Genomic DNA, 22,012 nt, shown 5'->3' on the forward strand with positions numbered 1-22,012 from the left:
CAAGTGCAAACACAATTGCACAGCTAAAATACAGTCCCTACACTAATAAGTCTATAGCTTGATTATTGATTAACATTTTGTACCACCTTCTAATTTTCTTGAACTCCATACATATATTCAGTTAATATGTATAGCATACCTGTTATATGCCAAGTCTGAGGATGCAGTGGTGGGATGGCCATTTTCTTTGCCATATGGGCTTCTAATCCAGTGCAAGTGTCAATCAAGATATTATACAAAGAAATATGAAATTATAACTGTGATATGTTCTATAAAAAAGATAAAATCTAGGCTTTGGAGAGCTTATAAGGCTGTGATTTGACCTAGTCAGGGGAGGTCACAAAAGCCTCTTATAAGGCAACAGCGTTAAGTGGGACAACCAGCTGCAGAGGTGAGGGAGGGAGCTGCAGACAGCAGGAGCAGAATACAGGAAAGAGGGAATTGGAAGACTGTCCAAGTGCTGGAGCCGAGGTACAGAGTCCTGCGTGACTTCTAACTAGATGCTCACATTACCCCACACACTTTCCTGTCTCAGATGCTCACAGAGACTTTTCTCAGCACTTCTAGAAGGGACCTACTTGGTTGAATTTGGGGGGATCATGAAAGGAATCAGTGTGGTGTTAGCTTAGTTTCTGATTCTGTAGGGTTAGTTTAAAATACATTTTTAAAAGATGTATTTTCTTACTAGATGACAAAAGTGGGGGTCCTCATTTTTACTCACCATATACTATTTCAAAGTTTTATAGTATTATGTTATTGAACTTTTGCCCCATGTATATGTGGTTTGTATATAAATATATGGTTTATAAAATAAAACCTAGGTATGTGTTACCAAAGACTGCAATTTCAGTTCATAAAAATAAACCTGTTTTTTCTCTTTCTTTTCTAAATGCAGATGAATATCAGATGTCTGTGAATTATATACTTATCTAATTTAGGCTTTTAAAATTTATCATCTGTTTCCTTAGGAGAATAAAATTTGCTATAGGGACTTATACTTTGTACGTTATTTCTTTCTATGCATTATTTATGAATTTTATTATGAATATAATTGTAGTATTAGCTATACACCACTGAATTTGTAATTAATGAATTGAATTTACATTTAATAGGTTTGTGTTCATGTGACTTATGAGATGTTTTACTTTTCTGTGTTAAAAGCAGGTCAAGGCCAATCAGAAGACTCAGGTCAATACATTATTTAATGCTCATTTTCTCCTTAACATAATTTTATTATGATTCATGGTTTAACTAAATCAGTTAATAATATTAACTATAACAATGGCTAATAATTCTCTAAGGTTAGACATTTTGCTATTACTACATTGGCAAACTATTTTTTTTACTTTCTAACATGGAAATTCTTGCATTCTTTTATTTTCAGAATGGACCATGTAGATTAAGGTCGTGTTCATTATCAAAGAACAGAAAGTGATCAAATATACAGTGGGAGTTAGATTTGGATCTGAAGATACAAAGTTTTAAACATTCAAATTTACAGAAAACAGTAAAATAGATAGGAGCTTTGTTCTTATAGATATGATGTACCTGAAAGTAGTGTTCAGTGTAAAAGGAAGAAAAAAACTCAAGTCATTTATCTGTGCAGCACATTTTACTTGCTACTTAATCTTCTCTCTCTTCAAACCATCTCCTCTGTTCCTTTATCCTGATGACTTGCCTCACTGTTCACTGGGGACAGAAAACACAGATAGTAACTATTTTTTCAACACCAAATCTACATACACCCGGTATCTGTACTCAGCTCCCACTCTTCTTTCCTAGAACAGTGGAGTCAATACATGTTTCTTAAAGGGTCATTTTTATGGATGCCAGCTGTAGTCTGTCCTTCCCCACCTTCACAAGAACTTTATTTTTCACCTCTTTTCTATTTCCTGTATCTTTTTCTTTCTTTGCTTTTTAATATCAATCCTCTCTTGCTCTAGTGAACCTTCATTTTAATTTGTTTCTTTACCCTCGCCTGAGGACATGCTTATTGATTTTTTGGGGGGGGGAGACAGCAAGAGGAAGAGAAACATGATGTGAAAGGAACACCAATTGGTTGCTTCTCCTATGCACCCCAACCAAGGAACAAACCCACAACCTAGGTATGTGCCCTGACTGGGAATCAAACCTGTGACCCTTCTGTTTATGGGACAGTACTCCAAGCAACTGAGCCACACCAGCCAGGACACACCCTTCATTTTAAGGCAGCCTTTTTCTGACCCCAGGTTTACCTTTACAGGTACTACCTTCTTCTTCTTCTCTGCGTCCCTGCCAAGGTGCACTGAAGGTGATCCTCTCCACATGCTGTCACTTCCCATTGCTCTTCAGTGCATTCCGCTGGGTTCTGCCTGTATAGTGTGAATGAGCTTAGTGAGTCCTCATATTCTCTCTCACTGAACTGCAATGTCATCTCTGGACACTTTTTTGCAATGTCATTTTCTGAGAACTTTTTTCTCTCTCTCATCATCCAGGACAGTCCAGTTACCTTGTTTCTTTCTTGCTTCCATGGCAACTTAACTCTTACTCAGTTTCCTCAAGGATTCCTCCCTTACTTCACTTTTAATTCACATGGTTTTTGCTAAATCAAATGTCTATGCTGAAGTATTTTTCAAAACTCTACCCAAGACATCTGAGTCTCTTGCTTTAAATGTTCTGATTTCCTGATATCCCCATTTACATATCTCACCTGTTGAAAACTCACCCCCAACCTAGAACTTGGTGCTTCTCTTTCCTATTCCTCATCCTCTAGTCACTCCAGTCGTCCAGATGCCCTTGTCGGAACCCAAGAGTCATTCAAGACCCCACTGTCTTACTCAACCACATACGCAGTCCACCACCACATCCTACTGATGCTTCCTCCAAAATAGACCCGGAATCCCTTCTTTTCTGCCCTTTTGCACAAATAACGAAGCCAATTTATATCTTCAGCTTGCTTACCACAATAGCCTTTAGTTATTCCATCTCCTTTAAATTTTGCTCACCTTAAATCTGTTTCCCAAACAGCTAGAGTTATCTCTTAAAATTATAGATTGTTATTTTGAATTTGGCTTAAAATCTTTCTACGACTTTATTAGACAAAAAAATATAATCCTAATTCTTCAGCATTTCCATTAGACCTTGCATGACCTAGCCTCTTCCTCCTTCCTTGAACTCATTTTATGTCATTTGCTTCATATGTGAGTGAATTACACTATCTTTTTTTTATGTTTCCCTAAAAGGCTTCCCCCACTCCCCACATCAGGGCCTTTTTGCATGTGTTCTATTTGCCTGGAAGGTTCTTCCTCCATAGTTTTCAGTGAAACATTTCTCTGGAATCACAAGAAATGCCATTTTCAGGGGAATTTTCCCCTTTATTCCTCATAATTCAAATTACAACTCATTCCCCTGATATTGTATCCTTGAGCAAAATATTTCTGTTTCAGAAATAATAATAATTTAATGTATCATATTGAGAGGCAGTATGGGAATAGTTAAAATCTCAGACTTCTCTGCCTTCATGCTAGTCTGGATTCTGACTCTCTTATCATTTATTTGCCATGTGACTCTGGGCAAATTATTTATTTCTCTATGCTTAAGTTTCTTCATGTATAATAATAACACTAATCTTGTAGGGAATTTGCCAAGAGGAATGATTAATATTTATAGAGTACACAGTAAATGCAGCACATAGGAAACACCATATAAGTGTTTACATACATACAAACATATATGTATATACATGCATGCCCATTTTACATAATGTCTGAAGGCACAAAACTATCACCTGCTATAATTCTTGACACATAACAGACTGCTAGTTGCTTAATGGATTAAAGAAAAGTGTGGTACCCCTTATAATTAGACTGTAGTGATCTTCAGAGGAAAAGGAATGATGCAGTACAGTTATAAGAATATAGAATCACTTATAAAATCTGTGTTTTGGCTTGTAATTCACCTATTAAAACCATTTAATTATATGTTTTTGATCTGAGTATCTTCAGGCTTTACCTGGTAAGCCCCCTATCTTATAGTGAGAATGATTTTATTATTCTTGTCTAAACTCCAGGATCCTAAGGGACTTCTACAGGTAGCAAAGTTAATACATGATAAGATGATCCTATTCATTCAGTATTCTGAATATTATTTCAGTACTCTTATTGTTCTTCTCTTTTTGGAAATATCCAAAGAACTATGTGAATACTTACTATGAGGCTGGTAAAATTACTTTAGTAATCATTCTTAACTTTTCAGTTTGGGACAAGTATGGTTGGAGTTTATGCTCTCTCCTCTTACACTCTCTGTTGTTCAGGGACACACCACTTAATAACAGTAAGTCTCCTCAGTGATCTCTTGCCCTTTGCTTGCTTCCCAGATGTCACTGACTTCTACTGAGAACCTCTACAGTGATAGTTCTAAAAGGCCAGCAGGTGTTCTTTACACTTTCAAATTGCTTTCCCGATTTTACCCCCATAGGAAGACCCTACTCTCAAATTTCAAAATTATTAAACTTCCGTTCATTTAATTCAGTGTACTAGTTTTCCACCTAGCTTTTCTTTATGAGAGGCAAGTAAAATACCCACTTTCTCCTTGAATCCTGCACAGGATCATCATATCACTTCTGGATTATTAATACTTTTTTTTTTTTGTCTAAATGCTCATAAAATTTGGGAGCTGGAAGGGACTGAATGTAACTTCAAATCCCAAATTTATAATTAGGGGAAACAGGCTTTGGGAGGTAAGTCACAGGTTCAGAGTTACACTATGAGTTGGACGCTTAGATGAAAATTACTATCTATATTTTTAAAGAGAAAGCAATGCATTGGGTTAAGAAATATAAACCATACATTCAACAAAAATTACATGATTGATTTTAATGTTCGTTTATATATTTACTATTTTATCTTTTGCAGTTTAACAGCAATGCCCAGGATGTAAGCTGTTTTCAGCACCTTGTACAAGCAAATGTAAGAAATAAGAAAGTACTGAAAGATGCCGTGAATAATATCACAGCAAAAGGAATTACGGATTATAAGAAGGGCTTTAGCTTTGCTTTTGAACAGCTGCTCAACGTAAGTATCAGTACCATCCCCTTTTGCTTTTATTATTGAATTGTAGTAACTAAATGTCAACATCCTGGTGGTCAGTGCTACCTTAGGCTTAAATAACAGTGCTGTTTTTCATTGTTCAGAAAGCCAATGTGTCCAGGCAGTAGAAATCTTTGAACTACATTTATGTTTAAATCAAAATTCAGAAGACAAAATGCATATTTTCTTTTCCTTTTAAATCATTTTCGATCACTTTCAAAATATGTTTAAAAAACATACTTATAAGGTAGTAATTTAATTTTGCATTTGCACTTAAAACTTAGTTGGCATGTTTAGAATATAATTTCTTTTTTCTAATCTCAATTACCATAGCAATTATCTGAAAACTTGTGCTTTTAACCATCAGAGGGTTGCTAGAAACATCTAGTTTGGGTATTTAAATTGTTCCTAAATGTACAGAAAGGTGCAAACAGCAGACAATAAATTAAATAGGAAGATAAGTCCCAGAGCAGGATTTTCTTCCTCAGGGAACATGCCCTGGAACAAATCACCCATCAATACCTGTAGGTAGACTATCATGTTCTGGCATGCCCATGGCCCGATGCATATTATTGCAAGTGTCTCACTCAGGGCTGTATTTTCAAATGGCAACACCCTCTTTTTCATTTTATACTATTTGAGAGTGGGAACCATCATTCAGTTTTGTGTCTCTCATGAGACAGTATCTTCACTATGGGTGAGAGTGTGGACCTAACGGCTCTGTACTTTGGTTTCTTCGCTTATATAGTGGCGGTCTCCGTGGTGTGTTCATCAGAGAGTTGTGAACAAGATTATTTACAGAATCTGACACCCAGCAAACCTCATGTGTATGCAAGCTATTGGGCTGGTGTGGGAGTCAAATCATTATTACCGTAACGACTAGCACAGGGCTGGAACAGCATCAGCACATAATTCCTACTGTATCTGTTGAATCACTGAGCAGGCCCTTACATGTGGTCTTTTCTGCAGATTTGACTTTGTTGTTCCTTGGGTGAATCTTAACAGTTTTCGAAATGTCTGATTAATTGGGTTCATTCATTTGTTCATTCAGCCAATGTTTATTGAATGCCTCACAATTTCCTGTCACAGTGCTAGAGCTGAAATTAGAGAAATAATCAAGACCGCCTGCCCTTAAGAAGCTCCAGAATACACTATATTATCGTCCCTAGTACAATGTGTTAGGGCCACAATGGGGCGTTCGGAGTGTATTACTGGAGCATCATGGAGCAGGGTCTCAGCTTACCCAAAGGAATTCAGGAAAGTGTAGCATTTCTTTGAAAACAGGGTTTTGAGGAGTTAGTAGAACCTTGGTAGGTATTTGAGAGAAGAGGAATCAATTCACATAAAAAGAACTACATTGACAAAGGAACAGAATTATGCCAGGCTTCATGGAGCATTGTAAGAATTGCAGGCAGTTTGGCTTGGCAGAGACGTAGCAATATAGGAGCAGTGATGGACGACTAAAGACCGTGAGCTGTCAGTTAATGAAGCATTTAGGAGCAAATGGAAAGTTTATGGTATGAAAATGACATGCTTTACTAGTGTTCTAATTAAGCTACTGTGGAAATCCTGGTGTTAGAACAGTAATGAAGAGATGTTAGGGAGTAACATGGTAATTGGATGGGGAAAGAGACTATTGAAGTGGGGGGAGGAATTTGGGGGACTAATTTCTCTGAACTAGAATACTAAGTAGATGATGACACAGGAATCTAGAGAAGGAATGTGAGGGTAGAAAGAGCTCAGTTTCAGTTGAATTTGAGGTGGGGTTATTTGTTAGATGCCGTGAGGTAAGCAAGTAAGGAGACATAAAAGCAAAGCAGTTTAGCACTGCAGTTTTCACGGGAAGTTACCTTTGGTAAAATGCATGTTTGTTAAATGACTTATGCTCATTAATAAAAATATGAAAACTTGAAAGTTTGAAATTCAAATATAATCGACCATTAGATTTAGATAAATTCTTCTATAGAAAAGGAATATAATTTTTAAAATAAAATTATTTTCTTTTTAATCAATAATTGAGTTTTTTATGTCTTGGCAGTTTGTTTTTCTTAGTATCATTAATTTGCTTCATTTCCTTCCCTCTTATTCAGGTTTCAACTGTGAAATGCTAAGGTGTCTCAAGCTAATGTACTGTTTCATAGGCATTCTCATGAGAGAAGCCACATTAACTCCCAGATTCATTACTAGTTGCTGATTAAATATCATTTTACTGCTAGTGGCCCCTAGTATTGCCTTTATCACCATTGTAAGTGATTTTTAATATGTTTCTGTTATTCCTGAAGTAAATCTCCATGTCCTGATTTCCACACATCCCTTATTGTATTACTTTTCTTCATTTTAAAATTTGTCCAAATATGATGGCCTGCCTTATTCAAAATTGATGCATATTCTGTTATCTCTTTCAAAGACATCTACTCCTCGTCTACTCCAAAGACGTCATTAGCATGCAGTGCCATTCTCTGTTTTTGCATGTCCTTGCAAGGTTTTTCTTTAAGATCACTGAAGCAGGTATCAAATACAATTAGACACATTTATCCCATAGTAAACCTTACATTACAATTTAAATTATTCTTCAGGTAGCATTTCATAAAATACTACCAAATATTTGAGATGCAACTTTCAGAAAAATGTTATTGAATGCATATATGATAGATGCTGCTCTATGCACTGGCTGTGCAGAGGTCAAAAAAAGCAGGTTATGAAATAATGCATTAAAGTAAATTAACAACTTGAATTGTTATTTTATTGAAATAGCCCAGTTCTTTCTTTTACTTAATTTATTGCAAGCCAGTAAGGTGTAACGGTTGTGACTGTGTGATTCTTTAGATAATTGCAAACCCACTGGAGAGTTGCTGTAATGTACTTTGCTTTATCAAAAGTCCTGAAAAGGCTACTCCTAGGAAAAGTCATGTTGGAAACAAAACATTATATTTCCACTTTTGCATGTCCTAATATCTTTCTCCCCAGGAAAGGTTTTTATTATTTTATTTATATAAACATACAAATGGTCAGCAGGACCCAGTGTGCTAGCTTAATAAAATACCTATGCAACTTCTAAAAGGAAACCAAGTCTTGTAGAAACTTTACTTACTTTCTCATTTTTATAAGACAGTCCTTTAAGGACGTATTATTTTGCCAATTTTTAATATGCAGATAAAAAAGACACATGACTGAATTAATTTTAGTTAAGGAATTTCAACACCTTTCACAAAATTATTTTGATAATAAAATATGTAATTTTTGTGTAGTCAAATTTTCAGACAGTTACTTTCAAAGATAAGAATATGTTTGAATGAGACAAATTGTACTAGTTAATACTTGTCTTTTCACAATGATTAGATTGAAGCTCTCACTACCAAGGTTCTAAATGGCCTAGTCAATGGGGTGAGATTATGTAAAACAGGATCTTTTTATCACTAAAGCAAAATATTGTCTTTATTAGCTTTTACAACAGGAAACGGGGTTTATCTTATTTGAAAAATAAGACCAAGCACGGGCCTCCAATAACTTAAACACTATAGGAGAATTAAGGATTTCAAAATATATACTAATAATTTAAAGGTCAGGGCTGTGCTATCCACTGTGTTAACCACAATCATATGTTCTGTTAAATACTGAAAATGTGCCTAGTCTGAATTGATATGTGTTTGTTGTAAGTATAAGATACACATTGAGATTTGAAGACTTATTATGAAAGAAAAAAATGTAGTATCTCAATAATTTTAAATTGATTTCATAATTGATAATATTTTGGATGACTGGGTTAAATAAAATATATTAGAATTAATTTCAGATATTTATTCTTACTTTCTTTTAACATGGCTATTGGAAAGTTAAAGTTTTAAATTAGGTTTATATTATATCTCCACTGACAGCACTGGGCTGACCAGAGGGTTGGCATTTTGAAAAGTGAGCATTCATAAATTAGTGTAATTTTTAATTCTCAAAACTTTCAGAAACACATTTTACAATAGTAAAATAGTATAATTTCAGACCTCAAAGCGGCCCAAGTTTCTAAATCAATTGTTTATTGTAGCGGTCCTTTGATGTTCATCCATTGCTCTCCCATGTTCAACTCTCTTGAGACTTTAAAGAAAGTTTAAGAGGATTTATTATTGGAATTGAGTCTTTCAGGATTAGAATAAGTGTGGCAGGTTGAGAGAGAATAGGAGAGGATATTCTGAGAATAGGTATGGACATCTATAAATATATGAAAGAGTATTGGGTGTTAGGGACCAACTAGGAGTTTATAGTTTCAGAAATGTCAAGTGAGTAATGTAGGATGAAGGAAGGAAAGAGGGCAATATTTGTAAATGGTTTGAAAATATATGTGAAACAGTATGCACAATTTTTATAAATATTGTTTGTTTCTGGTATAAACTACAGGGTCATAAAATTGACATCATAGCCATTAATTAATTTAAAATCTACTAACTAACCACTGGGAGATTATTATGTTCTAGGCACTTATCTAGGAAAGGAAACAACACTGAACAAAAGCTGACAAAAATTAATGTCCTCATGGTGCTTACATTCAATTATGCAAAGCCAACAATAAGCAAGCAAATAAAATATGTAGTATATATATAAGAGTGTAAAATGCTGAAAGAAAAAATACAGCCTGGGAGGGAGATTGCATTTAAAATGTAGTTTCCAGGGACATTCTCATTGATAAGGTGACATTTGATCAAAGACCGGAAGGAGACTGCGACCTCTGGACGTCTGGGGCGGGGTCTGAAGGGAAGGTTCTGTGTGGAGGTGACTCTGGCCTGACCCAGGAACCTGTTCTTAGAATATGCATATCCGGCATTACTTGCAATCTGTTCATTCTCTTTCATGTGCTTTATGTTTTCTAGTCTTTATTGTGAATAAGGTATAGAAATATATACATTTTTTTACAGTACAATGTTTCCAGAGCTAACTGCAATAAGATTATCATGTTGTTCACGGATGGAGGAGAAGAGAGAGCCCAGGAGATATTTTCCAAATACAACAAAGACAAAAAAGTAAGTGCAACTTTACAGCATTTTAATTTTAATTAAAAATAAAAAAAAGATGGTGAGGGGAAGCGGGGGAAATAATAAAAAACACCAGTGTGCCTCAGTGGGCTGGAGCGTCCTCCCATAGCCTAAAGGTTGTGGGTTTGACTCCTAGTCAGGGTACATGCCTAGGTTGCAGGTTCAGTCCCTGTTCCTTGGTCAAGGTGCATACAAGAGGCAACCAATGAATGTTTCTCTTTCATTTGCCTGTTTCCCGCTCTCTCTCTCCCCCTCCCCTCCCTCTAAATCAATAAGCATGTCTTCAGGTGCAGATTTCAAAACAAAACAAACAAAAATACAAAAAACAATAGTATGTGGATTATAGATAGAAACATGATGGCAGTCATACAGGTCATACATTATAAAGCAAGGGCTGAATCAAAGAATCATTAAAGATAACATCTCTATGAAATTCAGAAGTACCTTATGACTAATTTACTAACAAAATAATTCTGACCTATAGAATCCTACTTGATTCTTCTGCATACATTCCGTATAAGAAAATGTTATAGGAATAGAGAAACCAAGAGAATGGAAAAATAGGTACAATTTAAGCTTCTCTAAGATAAATTTATGATGTTATTTAATTATTAAAGATTAGTATAATGATGCTGAACTTTCCTGTAAACAAAAGATTATACCCACAGACATTATTTTGTAGATTTATAGAAAGTAACTTAAAACAGCACAACCTGCATCCTTGTTTGAAAGACAATTCCTTTCAAAAAGATTTTAGACAAATCTTTTTATAGGTATACTATTTCAGTCAGAAAACAATGTTAAGATGAGTGTCAAAGTTGGAATATATTTGTTTCAATGTCTGACTGCAGAGAACAATATTATAGAGGGACATATAGCTGAACCTGCTGATATTGTGGAAAATATCAGCTGTAGCTATTTTTTCTACCAGTCCTACTGTCAACTCATTTTCTGACTGACTCTCCACAGTTCATAAGAAAACAATCATTCTCAACTTGGTGTCCTAAACTATGAAGGGTGCACCAATAATAGTAATAATAAATTATACACTCTTTTTGTGTTTCAAAAATTTCACAAGAAGACACAGCACAGTAAAATGCCATTTTGCTTTGCTCTTCATTAGAATTTCCATTTCCTCTAAATGGATTGTTTTATACGCATTTGGGGAATTAAAAAGAGAAATATATGGCCCTGGTTAATGTGGTTCAGTTGGTTGGGCATTGTCCCACCAACCCAAAGGTTGCAGGTTTAATTCCTGGTCAGGGCTCATGTCTAGGTTGTGGGTTTGGTCCCCAGTCAGAGGGCATGCAAAAGGCAGCCAACCATTTTTTTTCTCTCATATCAATGTCTCTCTCTCTCTCACTCTCCCTCTCTCTCTCTCTCCCTCTCTCTCTCCTCTCTCTCTCTCTCTATCCTCTGTCTCTAAAATCAGTAAGCATGTCCTATGGATGTAGATTTTTTAAAAAAGAGAGAGAAATATATGGATTAATAAATTTAGATAGTTTTATAGGCAGCATATTGTGAATAAGAATTAATGAAGAAATTTTTTAAAACGCTGAAACACTTTTAGGTGCTTTTTAGCCTATATGTGATCTGAACATGATCAAAGAATTGATCACTTGTAATTTTTTTCTCTTCCAAAACTGTTTGCATACAGGATTAACACAACATGTCTCAAAGGGTGATCATAAGTTTTGTTATTTTTCTTTTTTCTTTTTTCCAAATAAAAAGGTTTTATATCCTTATTTTATTCAATTGTAGTCTACCCTCTATTTTTACTATTTGTTCAGTTGATTGAATAAATGAAGGATTAACTAATTTAAAGCCATTTTTTCTATGTGTACCCCTAAAAATGTCCAATCTAAATATTATTTTCTTGAAACACTGCTTCTTATCCCCTTCACCTTTATAGCAACTCAATTTTTTAAACAAAGGCATTTTGTGACATAGTACACCACATATTAAATGACTCATATCACATTTACTTTTTTAAAACTAATGGATCTCTCATATTCAACAATCCTGCTGTTTTTCTGTTAATATATTGTCCACTATAATTTAAGGACACACACTTCTCTTAAGGGCACATACCTTTGTTAATGCCAAAGCTACTTTGAAAATGTAGTAGTTAGTACTTGGTTTCTATGATTTTTTAAATAAATGTTATTTTTATTTGAGATAAAAATGAAAATGCTCTTGGAATTATATACTTTATCTGTGATTCTGAATTTAGTAGCTATAGCAAAGTTCTGTGATATGCACACTTATACATATATATATATTTATATATATATATATATACATATCTACATGTACAGATATAGCCACACAGATTTGTATCTATGTAAAATGAACATCCCTCTGTTCATTGTGATGTCCAGGAACAAGAGACCATGTATGTAACTCTGGCGTGAGATCTCTTTCAGTCAAGTGGTATGAATAAGAGCCAACAGGTGGTTGGGAAGTAAACGGGGGATGAGGAAGAAGAAATCCAAATATAAAATACTTTTTCTAAAATCTTTGAAAATTTGCTAAGAAATATTGGGGGAAAATAAGACAGTCAACTTGAGGTCAGGTTGTATACACATATGTGTGTGTACATATACTGATTTTTTGAAGATGGTGAAGCCAATTATCATGTTATAGGTTAGTGCAGGGATAAACTAACAGGGAAAGCTTATTGATACAAAACTGAGAAAGTATAATAGATGGAGATCTATGAAGGAGATACAGGTCAAGTAAGAATATATTTCTGAAATATTTTGTCCCACATTTGAAATACATTCTACTTTCCAGTTCAATAGCTTCTTTCTTTTCCAACATGGGAAGTTTGTTAAACAAATACATATTCATCTCCTGGTGTTTGCATGTTCTGTATCTTCTAAACAGTGAAAATAGATGATGGCAGACAAACACTTTTAATTCAGTTCCACCTTTGAATGTATTTGTATTTTGTTCAGACATTTACATAGTTACTTGTTCATGTCAAGAACATTTGTGTGCATATACACATATGTGTATATACTAAAAATAGGGTGTTTATGTACAAGGGAGCGTTTTTTCACTATCGTCACATATAGCTTCAGATGGTTGTGGATGAACTGAGGACTCCTTTCTAAATTCCTCTCTTCATTCAAACTTCCTGGCCTTCCACAGCCCACCAACCCTGTCTGATGCATTTGCAGCCCACAGATACTAAAGAGAAGATCATTGTCTATTTTTGTCATCTAAGGATATGTATGACAGACCAATTCCATACCTACAAAATTAATATTTGTAACATCATAAATTTCTCGACTCAGAATTTCACTAGCCACATTATCTTTCAAATAACCGAAAACTCATGAACACAGATAACAATGTGGTGATTGCGGTGGGGAGGGGATGGGAAGAGATGGAAGAGAGTATGGGGATAAATGGTAATGGGAAAAAAATACAGTAAAAAATAAACTTAATAACAAATATGTAAAAATGAAATTCGATAGATTTGAATAGATATGAATTTTCAATACTCTTAAAAATTCTATATTTGATTATAACTTTATTTAAAATATGCTCTTTATAAAAGCAGTTCACTTGTAGCTTTAAAATATTAAAATCACAAAATCATGAAGAAAGTTAGATGAGCTTTTTAAAAGAACATCTGAAAACTACTCTGAATCCTACGTCTCCCCCAAGCCTCTTGCTTGGCATTAATATGGCTGCTGAATGCTTCAGTTACACTCATTTTTCACCCAGATGGCATTAGAAACCATTCAGAGCACCAGGTAGGTGTGATGAGGTACGTCCAGAGAATTGATGAATGAGGCTGCAGATATACAGCACAATTTAATGAGGCTAAAAAGTTTGTGAATTGGGACAAAATGTTTGGGTTCTCTTGCGAAACCTCTTACACTTGGGAATGAATTGGCCTAATTATTGATAGGTAGAGCTTAAAAACCAAATCCATGTTAAGCTCCTCACACAGCTGTTTCAAATTAAAGTGAATTTACTTTCTAATCTTTACCTGCCCAGTGCCATTGCTTAGGTCTCACCCATGTGGATGAGACGTCCTTAAAAATGGTGCCAAAAGTTAAATGAACTCTATCTTAGAGTCCAAACAAATGAATAAAGAAAAGTAAAACCAGACACAGAGTTGAAAGATAATTTCCAGGCCTAGCAAAATTAAAGATAGTGGCTCTTCTGTAGAATAGCAAAGGGGGTGGTTAGCATTATGCACTTAAGCTTGTCTAGCCAGCTAGAAAATAGTTTTCTGATTCTTAGCTTAATCCTCATAATTAATTTTAAAAAGGAAAGGCGTTCAAATTTAATAAAATGAACATTTCAGAATAACTACTAATTGAATGAGAACAAATGGGGGGAAAAGCATGTGCTAGATAGGGAATCATTTTCAAAATAAAGAATGCATAGCTATAACATTATAATCATCTGACAAGAGACACATTACTTATTAAATTCTTCAAAAAATGATTGGCAAAGTCTTGCCTATTTTTCTGTCAAATCGAAAGTAGAAAGATATAGCCTACAAAACTGTAAATCAAATTACAATGGCTGACTCTGTGTTTTATATAGTAATAGTGAAATTTGTCTGTTTTTCAACAGATGGTAGAGAAATTATTCATAGAAAATAATTCATTGCCTTCTCTACTGTCTCTCTGGCTTCTTCATCAGGCAAGAAGAAAGCCTTTGGAATGTATATTCAAACATATGATAACGAAGGGCATTCAGATTGTAAAATCATTTAATACTATTTAACAAATGCATTGCTTCTAAAAAGTTTTATTTTGGCACTTTCAGTAGTTTACAAAAGACTTTTAGCTTTAGGATAAGAACTATGCTCCATTGCTAAATATCATTTATATTATTTTTTCTGGAGTTACTGTATAGCTGAAAATGATAATTACAATGTAACATTGGCCCTGCCAATAGATTATCAAAGGCAGGTTTTGTGCTTGTGTGTGCACACCTGTGTCCTCTTTGACAGATTTATTTACATTTGTTCCTCTTTGAATAAAATTAATATTGATTAATTACCTAAATTAAGGAAACTTTTATCAGATATATTTTCTTTATGTTTGAGTAATATTAGTTGCATGCATTTTATAGTCTTCAATATCTAAAACAAATTACTGAAAAATGAGGTTAAATATTAAGCACAAAGTATAGCATGTGGCATAAGTCTTAGAGTGAAGAAAATGCACTTGGAGTAACTTCTAGGTAGACTGGGCCACCTAGAATTTGGATTGCCCATTGTTTGTGGTAAAACATTACACTATAAAAAACACTGCTCTTCGGTGATTGCCTTCTCGGGTTAAAAACTCCGCTTACACTACATCTCTGCAGAAGCGTCTTCCTCACTCAGGCTTTCTGGGGTGGCCCTCTTTCCCCAGGTATCCCCTTTATCATTCTCTATGTAAACACTCTTTTTCCTTTTTGCTTTCTCTCTCCAAGATTACCATTTTAAAAATTATTTTACTTATGTGTTTGTTCACTCTTTAAATTGAACTTCCCTCTATTATTGTAAGCTCCTTGACGGTAGGGTTTGTGTTTAGTTTCTAAACCACCTTTGAACCCATACAGTAGTTGCCTAATATTTACTGACATATCAAACATATCAGTAAATATGCAATGAATATGCACCTGAGGTAAACTATTAGATATTCATAAATTCAGGGAAAACTCAATAGCTTTTTCTTTTTTTATTATGAAATTATTTAAAACAATATTTTTGTCTTATAATTGGAATATGGAGTAAAATTGATGTTCCATTCTTACATATCATCTTATAAGTAGGGGAGGTTTAGGTTTATATAGAAATGATTGCATCATTGACACTTTTCCATTTACCCGAATCAATCCAACACATAGTTTTTCATAAAGATTCTCATTATTAGTGTTAGTAAAGTATTTCACATTACTCAAACTAACATTTGAAATAAATCATTATATTGCTTATTTTCTGATATCTCATCTGACAGTAGTCTTTGCAGAGCTACAAATTGCTTGGAAATGCAATGTACCCATAGCTTATTTTCTTTTCTCTTTAAGTATATTTTATTGATTATGTTGTTACAGTAGTTCTAAATTTTTTCCCCTTTGCTCCCCTCTGCCCAGTATCCCTTCCCTCCAGCAATCCCACACCCCTTAATTCATGTCCATGGGTCGTGCTCATAAATTCTTTGGCTTCACCCTTTCCTATATTATTCTTAACTTCCCTGTCTATTTTATACCAACCAATTATGCTGCTTAATCCCTGCACCATTTCTCCATTTCTCCCCCTCCCAGCTGATAACCCTCCAAATGATCCCCATACCTATGATTCTGTTCCTATTCTGGTTTGCTTCATTGGATTTTGTTATTATTTTTTAGATTCAGTTGTTGATAGTTGTGAGTTTGTTTTCATTTTAGTGTTCATAATTTTGATCTTCTTTTTCTTAAGTAAGTCCCTTTGACATTTCATATAATAATGGCTTGATGATGATGAATTTGTTTAACTTTACCTTGTCTGGGAAGCACTTCATCTGCCCTTCCATTCCAAATGATAGTTTTGCTGGATAGAGTAATCTTGGTTGTAGATCCTTGCTTTTCATCACATTGAATACTTCTTGCTAGTCCCTTCTTGCCTGCAAAGTTTCTTTTAAGAAAGCAGCTGAGAGTCTTATAGGCACCCCTTTGTAGGCAACTCTCTGCTTCTCTCTTGCTGCTTTTAGGATTTTCTCTTTATCTTTAACCTTTGGCATTTTAATTATGATGTGTCTTGGTGTGGTACTCTTTGGGTCTAGCTTGTTTGGGACTCTCTGTGCTTCCTGTACTTGTATGTCTATTCCTTCACAAAATTTGGGAATTTTTCCTCCATTATTTTTTCACATAAGTTTTCAATTTCTTGCTCTTCCTCTTCTCCTTCTGGCACTTCCATGATTCGGATGTTGGCATGTTTAAATATGTCCCAGAAGTTTCCAAGCCTCTCCTCATTTTTTTTTCAATTTTTGTTTCCTCGTTCTGCACTGGTTGACTGTTTTTTTCTTCCTTATGTTCCAAATCATTGATTTGAACCTCAATTTTCTTTCCTTCACCATTGGTTTAGTGTGGATTTTCCTTTGTTTCATTTAGCATAGCCTTCACTTCTTCTCTTATGCATTTGCGGTACTCAAGCATATCTGTCAAGACTGTGAGCATCTTTATCACCAGTGTTTGGAACTCTACATCTGTTATGTTGGCTATCTCCTCATCACTTAGTTCTCCCACTGAAACCTTGATCCATTCCCTATTTTGGGCCATACTTCTCTGTCTCCTCATTCTGACAGGCTCCTGTGTTTGTTTGCCTCTGTGTCTTAGGTAGAGCTGTTGCTCCTGTTACATTGTAAGGGATGGAGGCTTAGGGATTGATTAGTAGAGTGACCTGTTTCACCACGTTGTGGCTCTGTATGTGAGGGACAGGTCTGAGAGGGAACAATGCCACTTGCCTAGCAATCACCCCTTTTCCAGGCACTTCTCCCACTTCCATATGGGACTGGTGCCTCTCTAGCTGTTGCCCTGGCTGTTGTTCCCAGAGTGGGTGGGTCTGCAGGTGTTCTAGGACTGTGGGGGCCCTTTAAACAAGTGGACTCTGCTGAGATAACAGCAGTTTCTTCCTTAGCCCCAACCCATACTAGTTTGCACAGTCAGAAACAATGAAGCTTGATTTTTCCCTGGTGCTGGGACAGTGAGCTTCACGGTGTGAGGAGCTGGTTATGCTCTTCAGGTGTCCCTCCTGACTTTTTAAAATGTGTAACTGTGTTTTCCACCGGCCTGCTGCTGCATATTCTCCACCCTGGCCCCGCCCCTCCTACCTGTCTGGATGAGTATTTCTTCTCTATATCTTTGTTTGTTGGATTTCCATGCAGTTTGATTTTCTGAAATTTCTGGTTGTTTCTAGTTTTGAGGTAGTTGTATTCCTTCTTAGTTGTGGAGGGAGACACAGCGTTTCTGTCTATGCCTCCATCTTGGCCAGAAGTCCTTATTCTTTCTTTATTAAGTGCTATAAATGAAGCCAGAGAGAAGCACAACTCAAAATCTCTTCTTATAATTTGATAATGTGAAGTGACTCATTATACTTGCTAATAAATTAAAAACAACAACATAATCCTAAGGCATGTATCTAGGTTATGCACTCACATGTAAGGCATGTGAGAGAAATATCAGCTTGTTTTTTTAAGATCATGTATAGCCTAGATGACTATTGTATTTTGTTTTCTAAGTTGTTTTATATTGTTACTTTAGCAAATCCAACAAACATCAATTAAATTCCTGCTTCTGTTAGACCCTTGGAAATTTCACATAGATATATTTCATATGGACAAATGACATTTAGACATTATTAGACTTTTCTTTAGAGCTTACGGTTAATGTTAATAGAGTGAGCCAGATTTGTTTATCTATTAAGGTATTGTTTTGACTTAAGTTCCTTCTGAGACATGAAAGACTAATGTGCCACTAATGGAAAATGTTACCTCATTGAATTCGGGTAGTTTGACTATAAAAGACATTGGGGTCATCATCGTCATTGTTTTCAAAATTGTCATAATCATCCTCTTTGTTACCATAGTTAATATTTATAAAACTTATAATTTTCTGTATAATAAATGCTTTACATGTATTATTTCATTTTCAACTGGATTAATCATATGATAAAAATATTTTTATTACAGTCACCCTCATCTCCATTTTGGAAATAAGAAAACCAAAATTTGAGAAGTTAAGTAACTTGTTGAAAGTCTTATAGCTACTAAGTGACAGAATTAGGAATTTAAATGATCTACAGTCCAATTTTCACAACCCTATGTGAAATGTGCTGTGCTGGCCATTTGTCTTCCCCTTCTGCTGGACAGCTCTGTGGCTATGCCAGTCCTCATCTGCCCACTCAGGGGCCTTCCTTCTCATTGGACAACAGGGTTTCTCCACTAGGAGACATGCTCCTCGTAGCCTTAACGGGCTAAGATGGATTAAACTAAGCTGTCAAAATTTGGCAGGCTGTAAGTAAGTACCTTTCAGATTATGGGGCCTTATAAAATAAAGTAAGTGTGAAAGATGAATTTGGACACTTTTATTTATTTCATAATACTATAAAACTAGAGATATGGGTTATTCAGTGCTTTGGATTCTGGTATCTTTGTGAATTATGGAAACCACTGTAGAATGTTCTTCTAAAATATTCAGTCCAATCTTATATTTTTATAGGCTTAATGCCAAAAGTTTTAGTACACATAGTAAATTAATAAAGCCCATTTCTGACATCATTTTTCTAACATGTTTCAATAGCTTAAGTTTTTATTTTAGTTTTATTGGCTTTCTTTCTTCATAGTCTCATTTCCATTATTCCTTGGAGATTTGCCTATTGTAAATTAAACTTGAACTCTGGGTAACTGATAATTGTTGAAGTGACAGTTTCCAGTAACTGTTCTGCTGGGAAACAAGAAATTCCTATGGCTTTCTAAAATAGGTTGACCCTGTGGCTTTGGAGAAATCTTAATTGACAACTATTTTGGTCTTCAACAAACAAAACAAAATAAAAAAACAGATTAACAAAAGTCCAGAACTGTAGGATAAGGTTATAAATCATTGGTGTATTATAAGAAACAAATATGTAATATGTTTTAAATAACAAAATTTGTTGTTAATTAGAGGTTTTCTCTGATCAAGTAGGCTAGACTTGGTGAATCTGCTTTATATTATTGGAATTATAATTTCTCTGTTTTTTTAAACAACTGAAGGCCAAATTATGAAAGTGTGAGGCTAATAAGGACTGATTTTTAATTGTTTTACATTTGATTTTATTAAATATGCTCTCAGTTTACTACTGCTTCGATGACTATGCTTATATAACTAAGCATGAGTCAAGAATTATGAGAAATTGTTTTATTTTCTAGGATTAATACAGTACATTAATAACAATGTATACTAAGTATCTTTAAGTATATTGCAAAAGTTTAACTCCATTGAGCAAGTCTGAATAACATTAAAAAATAAGAATTTACCATGACATAATTAGACTGCCCAAATTACAAAATGCAAGACAACTACCAGCCCAGTTGTGGCTCTGCTATATTATAATGAATTAATTTAGTTGTCAGATGACATATGTCTTAAATACCTTTGCTAAGAAGTTGAGACCACTCATTTGTCCATGGGCTTCTTCTCATTTAACAACTATTTATTTCTATTTATGTATAAAGTACTACATTAGATACAATAGGTAAAAGAGTGCAATCTTGGAACTGTTTTAACCTAATCCAATGTTTATTCATACTACCTTCTCATATTGTTTGTTAAGGATCTGGGTTCCAGCATTATGCAAAATATTTTGTAACACCATCTATGACTATATATGTCTCATATACAAACCTCATGGAAGTGAACATTTTGAAACATGAGCCATTGTTGAGTGATTCATTTGGTTGGAGCATAATCCTGGACACCAAAAAGGTCACAGGTTCCATTTCCAGTCAGGACTCAATCCTACATCAGGGCATGTGTGGGAGGCAACAATCAATGTTTCTTTCTCACATCAGTGTTTCTCTCTATCTCTCTTTCTTCCTCTCGAAAATCAAATAAATCCTTGGATGAGGATTTTTTAAAAATCACACAGATTAGTTGAAGAACATGTAGCGGCTTTTCTAGGTTCATTTCAGAAAGTTTCCAGTATGTATTTGTCACATGAATCTAGTGTTGTGATTATAAATGTACCAAGAGGCATAAGTAAAGGAATCTTATCCACAAAAGTTAAGTTTGTCTTGATGTAGTTGGTTTAAAGTAATTTGTTTAATTGAAACGTTAGATAAAATATATAACTTGTGTGACTACCCATTAACTATATTGAGTTATTTTGTATGTTATTTTATTTGTTTTTATGTGAGACCATCCAAATACACAAGTAAGAAAAGAGCTCAAAAATCCACATCTTTGTGAATGTAATTTACCTGGATTTTTAAATTGTGCATATTTCAAGAAATCACTTTATTTTTCCTGTACTCAAAATTATAGCTATACAGGAACTTTAAATTTAAAGAAGTGGAAAACATCAGAAGATGAGGTTAGCAATCATCTCTGTGGATTTGAGCAACTGGAATTTTAGTGTTAGTTCATTATTCCACAGGGTGGCAGTAACATAATATGGAACAGGAGGAATACCATCTAGAAGTCAACTGGAAAGTTAGTGTGTAAAATATCATCTTTTAAATTTCACTAATTCATGTACTTGCAGCTATAAAAAGTGTATTGCACATATTTATGAAGTCAATGAAATTAAAATTTTTATTTTATAAGTATCTAATATGTGTAAAGAAATCCACAATAAACATTGTTATGGCATCTGGGATTGAAACAATTTTTATGTTGATTTTTTATATTATCATATAAGCAATATAAATTCATGAGTAACTCTTAGTAAACATTTTTTAACAAAATGTATATTTTTAAAATTTCAGAAAATTCTAAAATCATTAAATATACGTATACATGAATCTGTTTGGTGTGTATGTGTATCCACCGAGAGAAAAATAAGAATCTTAGATATATTAGAAAGATTCTGTGAATATTGTAATGGTAAGGCAGTTACAGAAATTATAAAAAGAAGGTTTCACTCATAATTCTTGAGATTTTAGTAAACAGTGAGAGTTCAGAAAATTTCAGGAAAAAAAGTGTCTTTAAAAATGTTGGTAGTAAGTAAACTATAATTGAAAAATAAAATATAATGATTTAATAAAGATAAAACATTTTAAATAAAAATATTGACAGTCGTCATCGGCAGCTGTCCGTCTCGAGAGACGATGGTGTAGCTTCTTAAGAGTCTATCTGCACCACCGAGAATGGTTGTGCAGTCCAACTCGGGAGTGACATGGTATCTGTCTCCTCCCATGTTGAATCGACATCTTGCGATGACGCTGGAGTGTC

General features: G+C 34.5%; 1 protein-coding gene across 4 annotated transcripts in view; it reads left to right on the forward strand.

Annotated features, from left to right (window-relative positions):
• Positions 1-22,012, forward strand: part of CACNA2D1 (calcium voltage-gated channel auxiliary subunit alpha2delta 1) — a 471,141-nt gene that overhangs the window by 366,321 nt on the left and 82,808 nt on the right. For all 4 annotated transcript variants that reach the window (XM_090287282.1, XM_090287283.1, XM_090287284.1 and 1 more), the window contains exons 11-12: positions 4,893-5,051; positions 9,968-10,072. In XM_090287282.1, the coding sequence (XP_090143408.1) occupies positions 4,893-5,051; positions 9,968-10,072 (264 nt within the window). The remainder of the gene's footprint in view (positions 1-4,892; positions 5,052-9,967; positions 10,073-22,012) is intronic.

The sequence above is a fragment of the Furipterus horrens genome, unplaced genomic scaffold (genome assembly GCF_987537825.1).
Source record: "Furipterus horrens unplaced genomic scaffold, mFurHor1.1.pri manual_scaffold_9, whole genome shotgun sequence".
In the NCBI taxonomy this organism is placed as follows: domain Eukaryota; kingdom Metazoa; phylum Chordata; class Mammalia; order Chiroptera; family Furipteridae; genus Furipterus; species Furipterus horrens.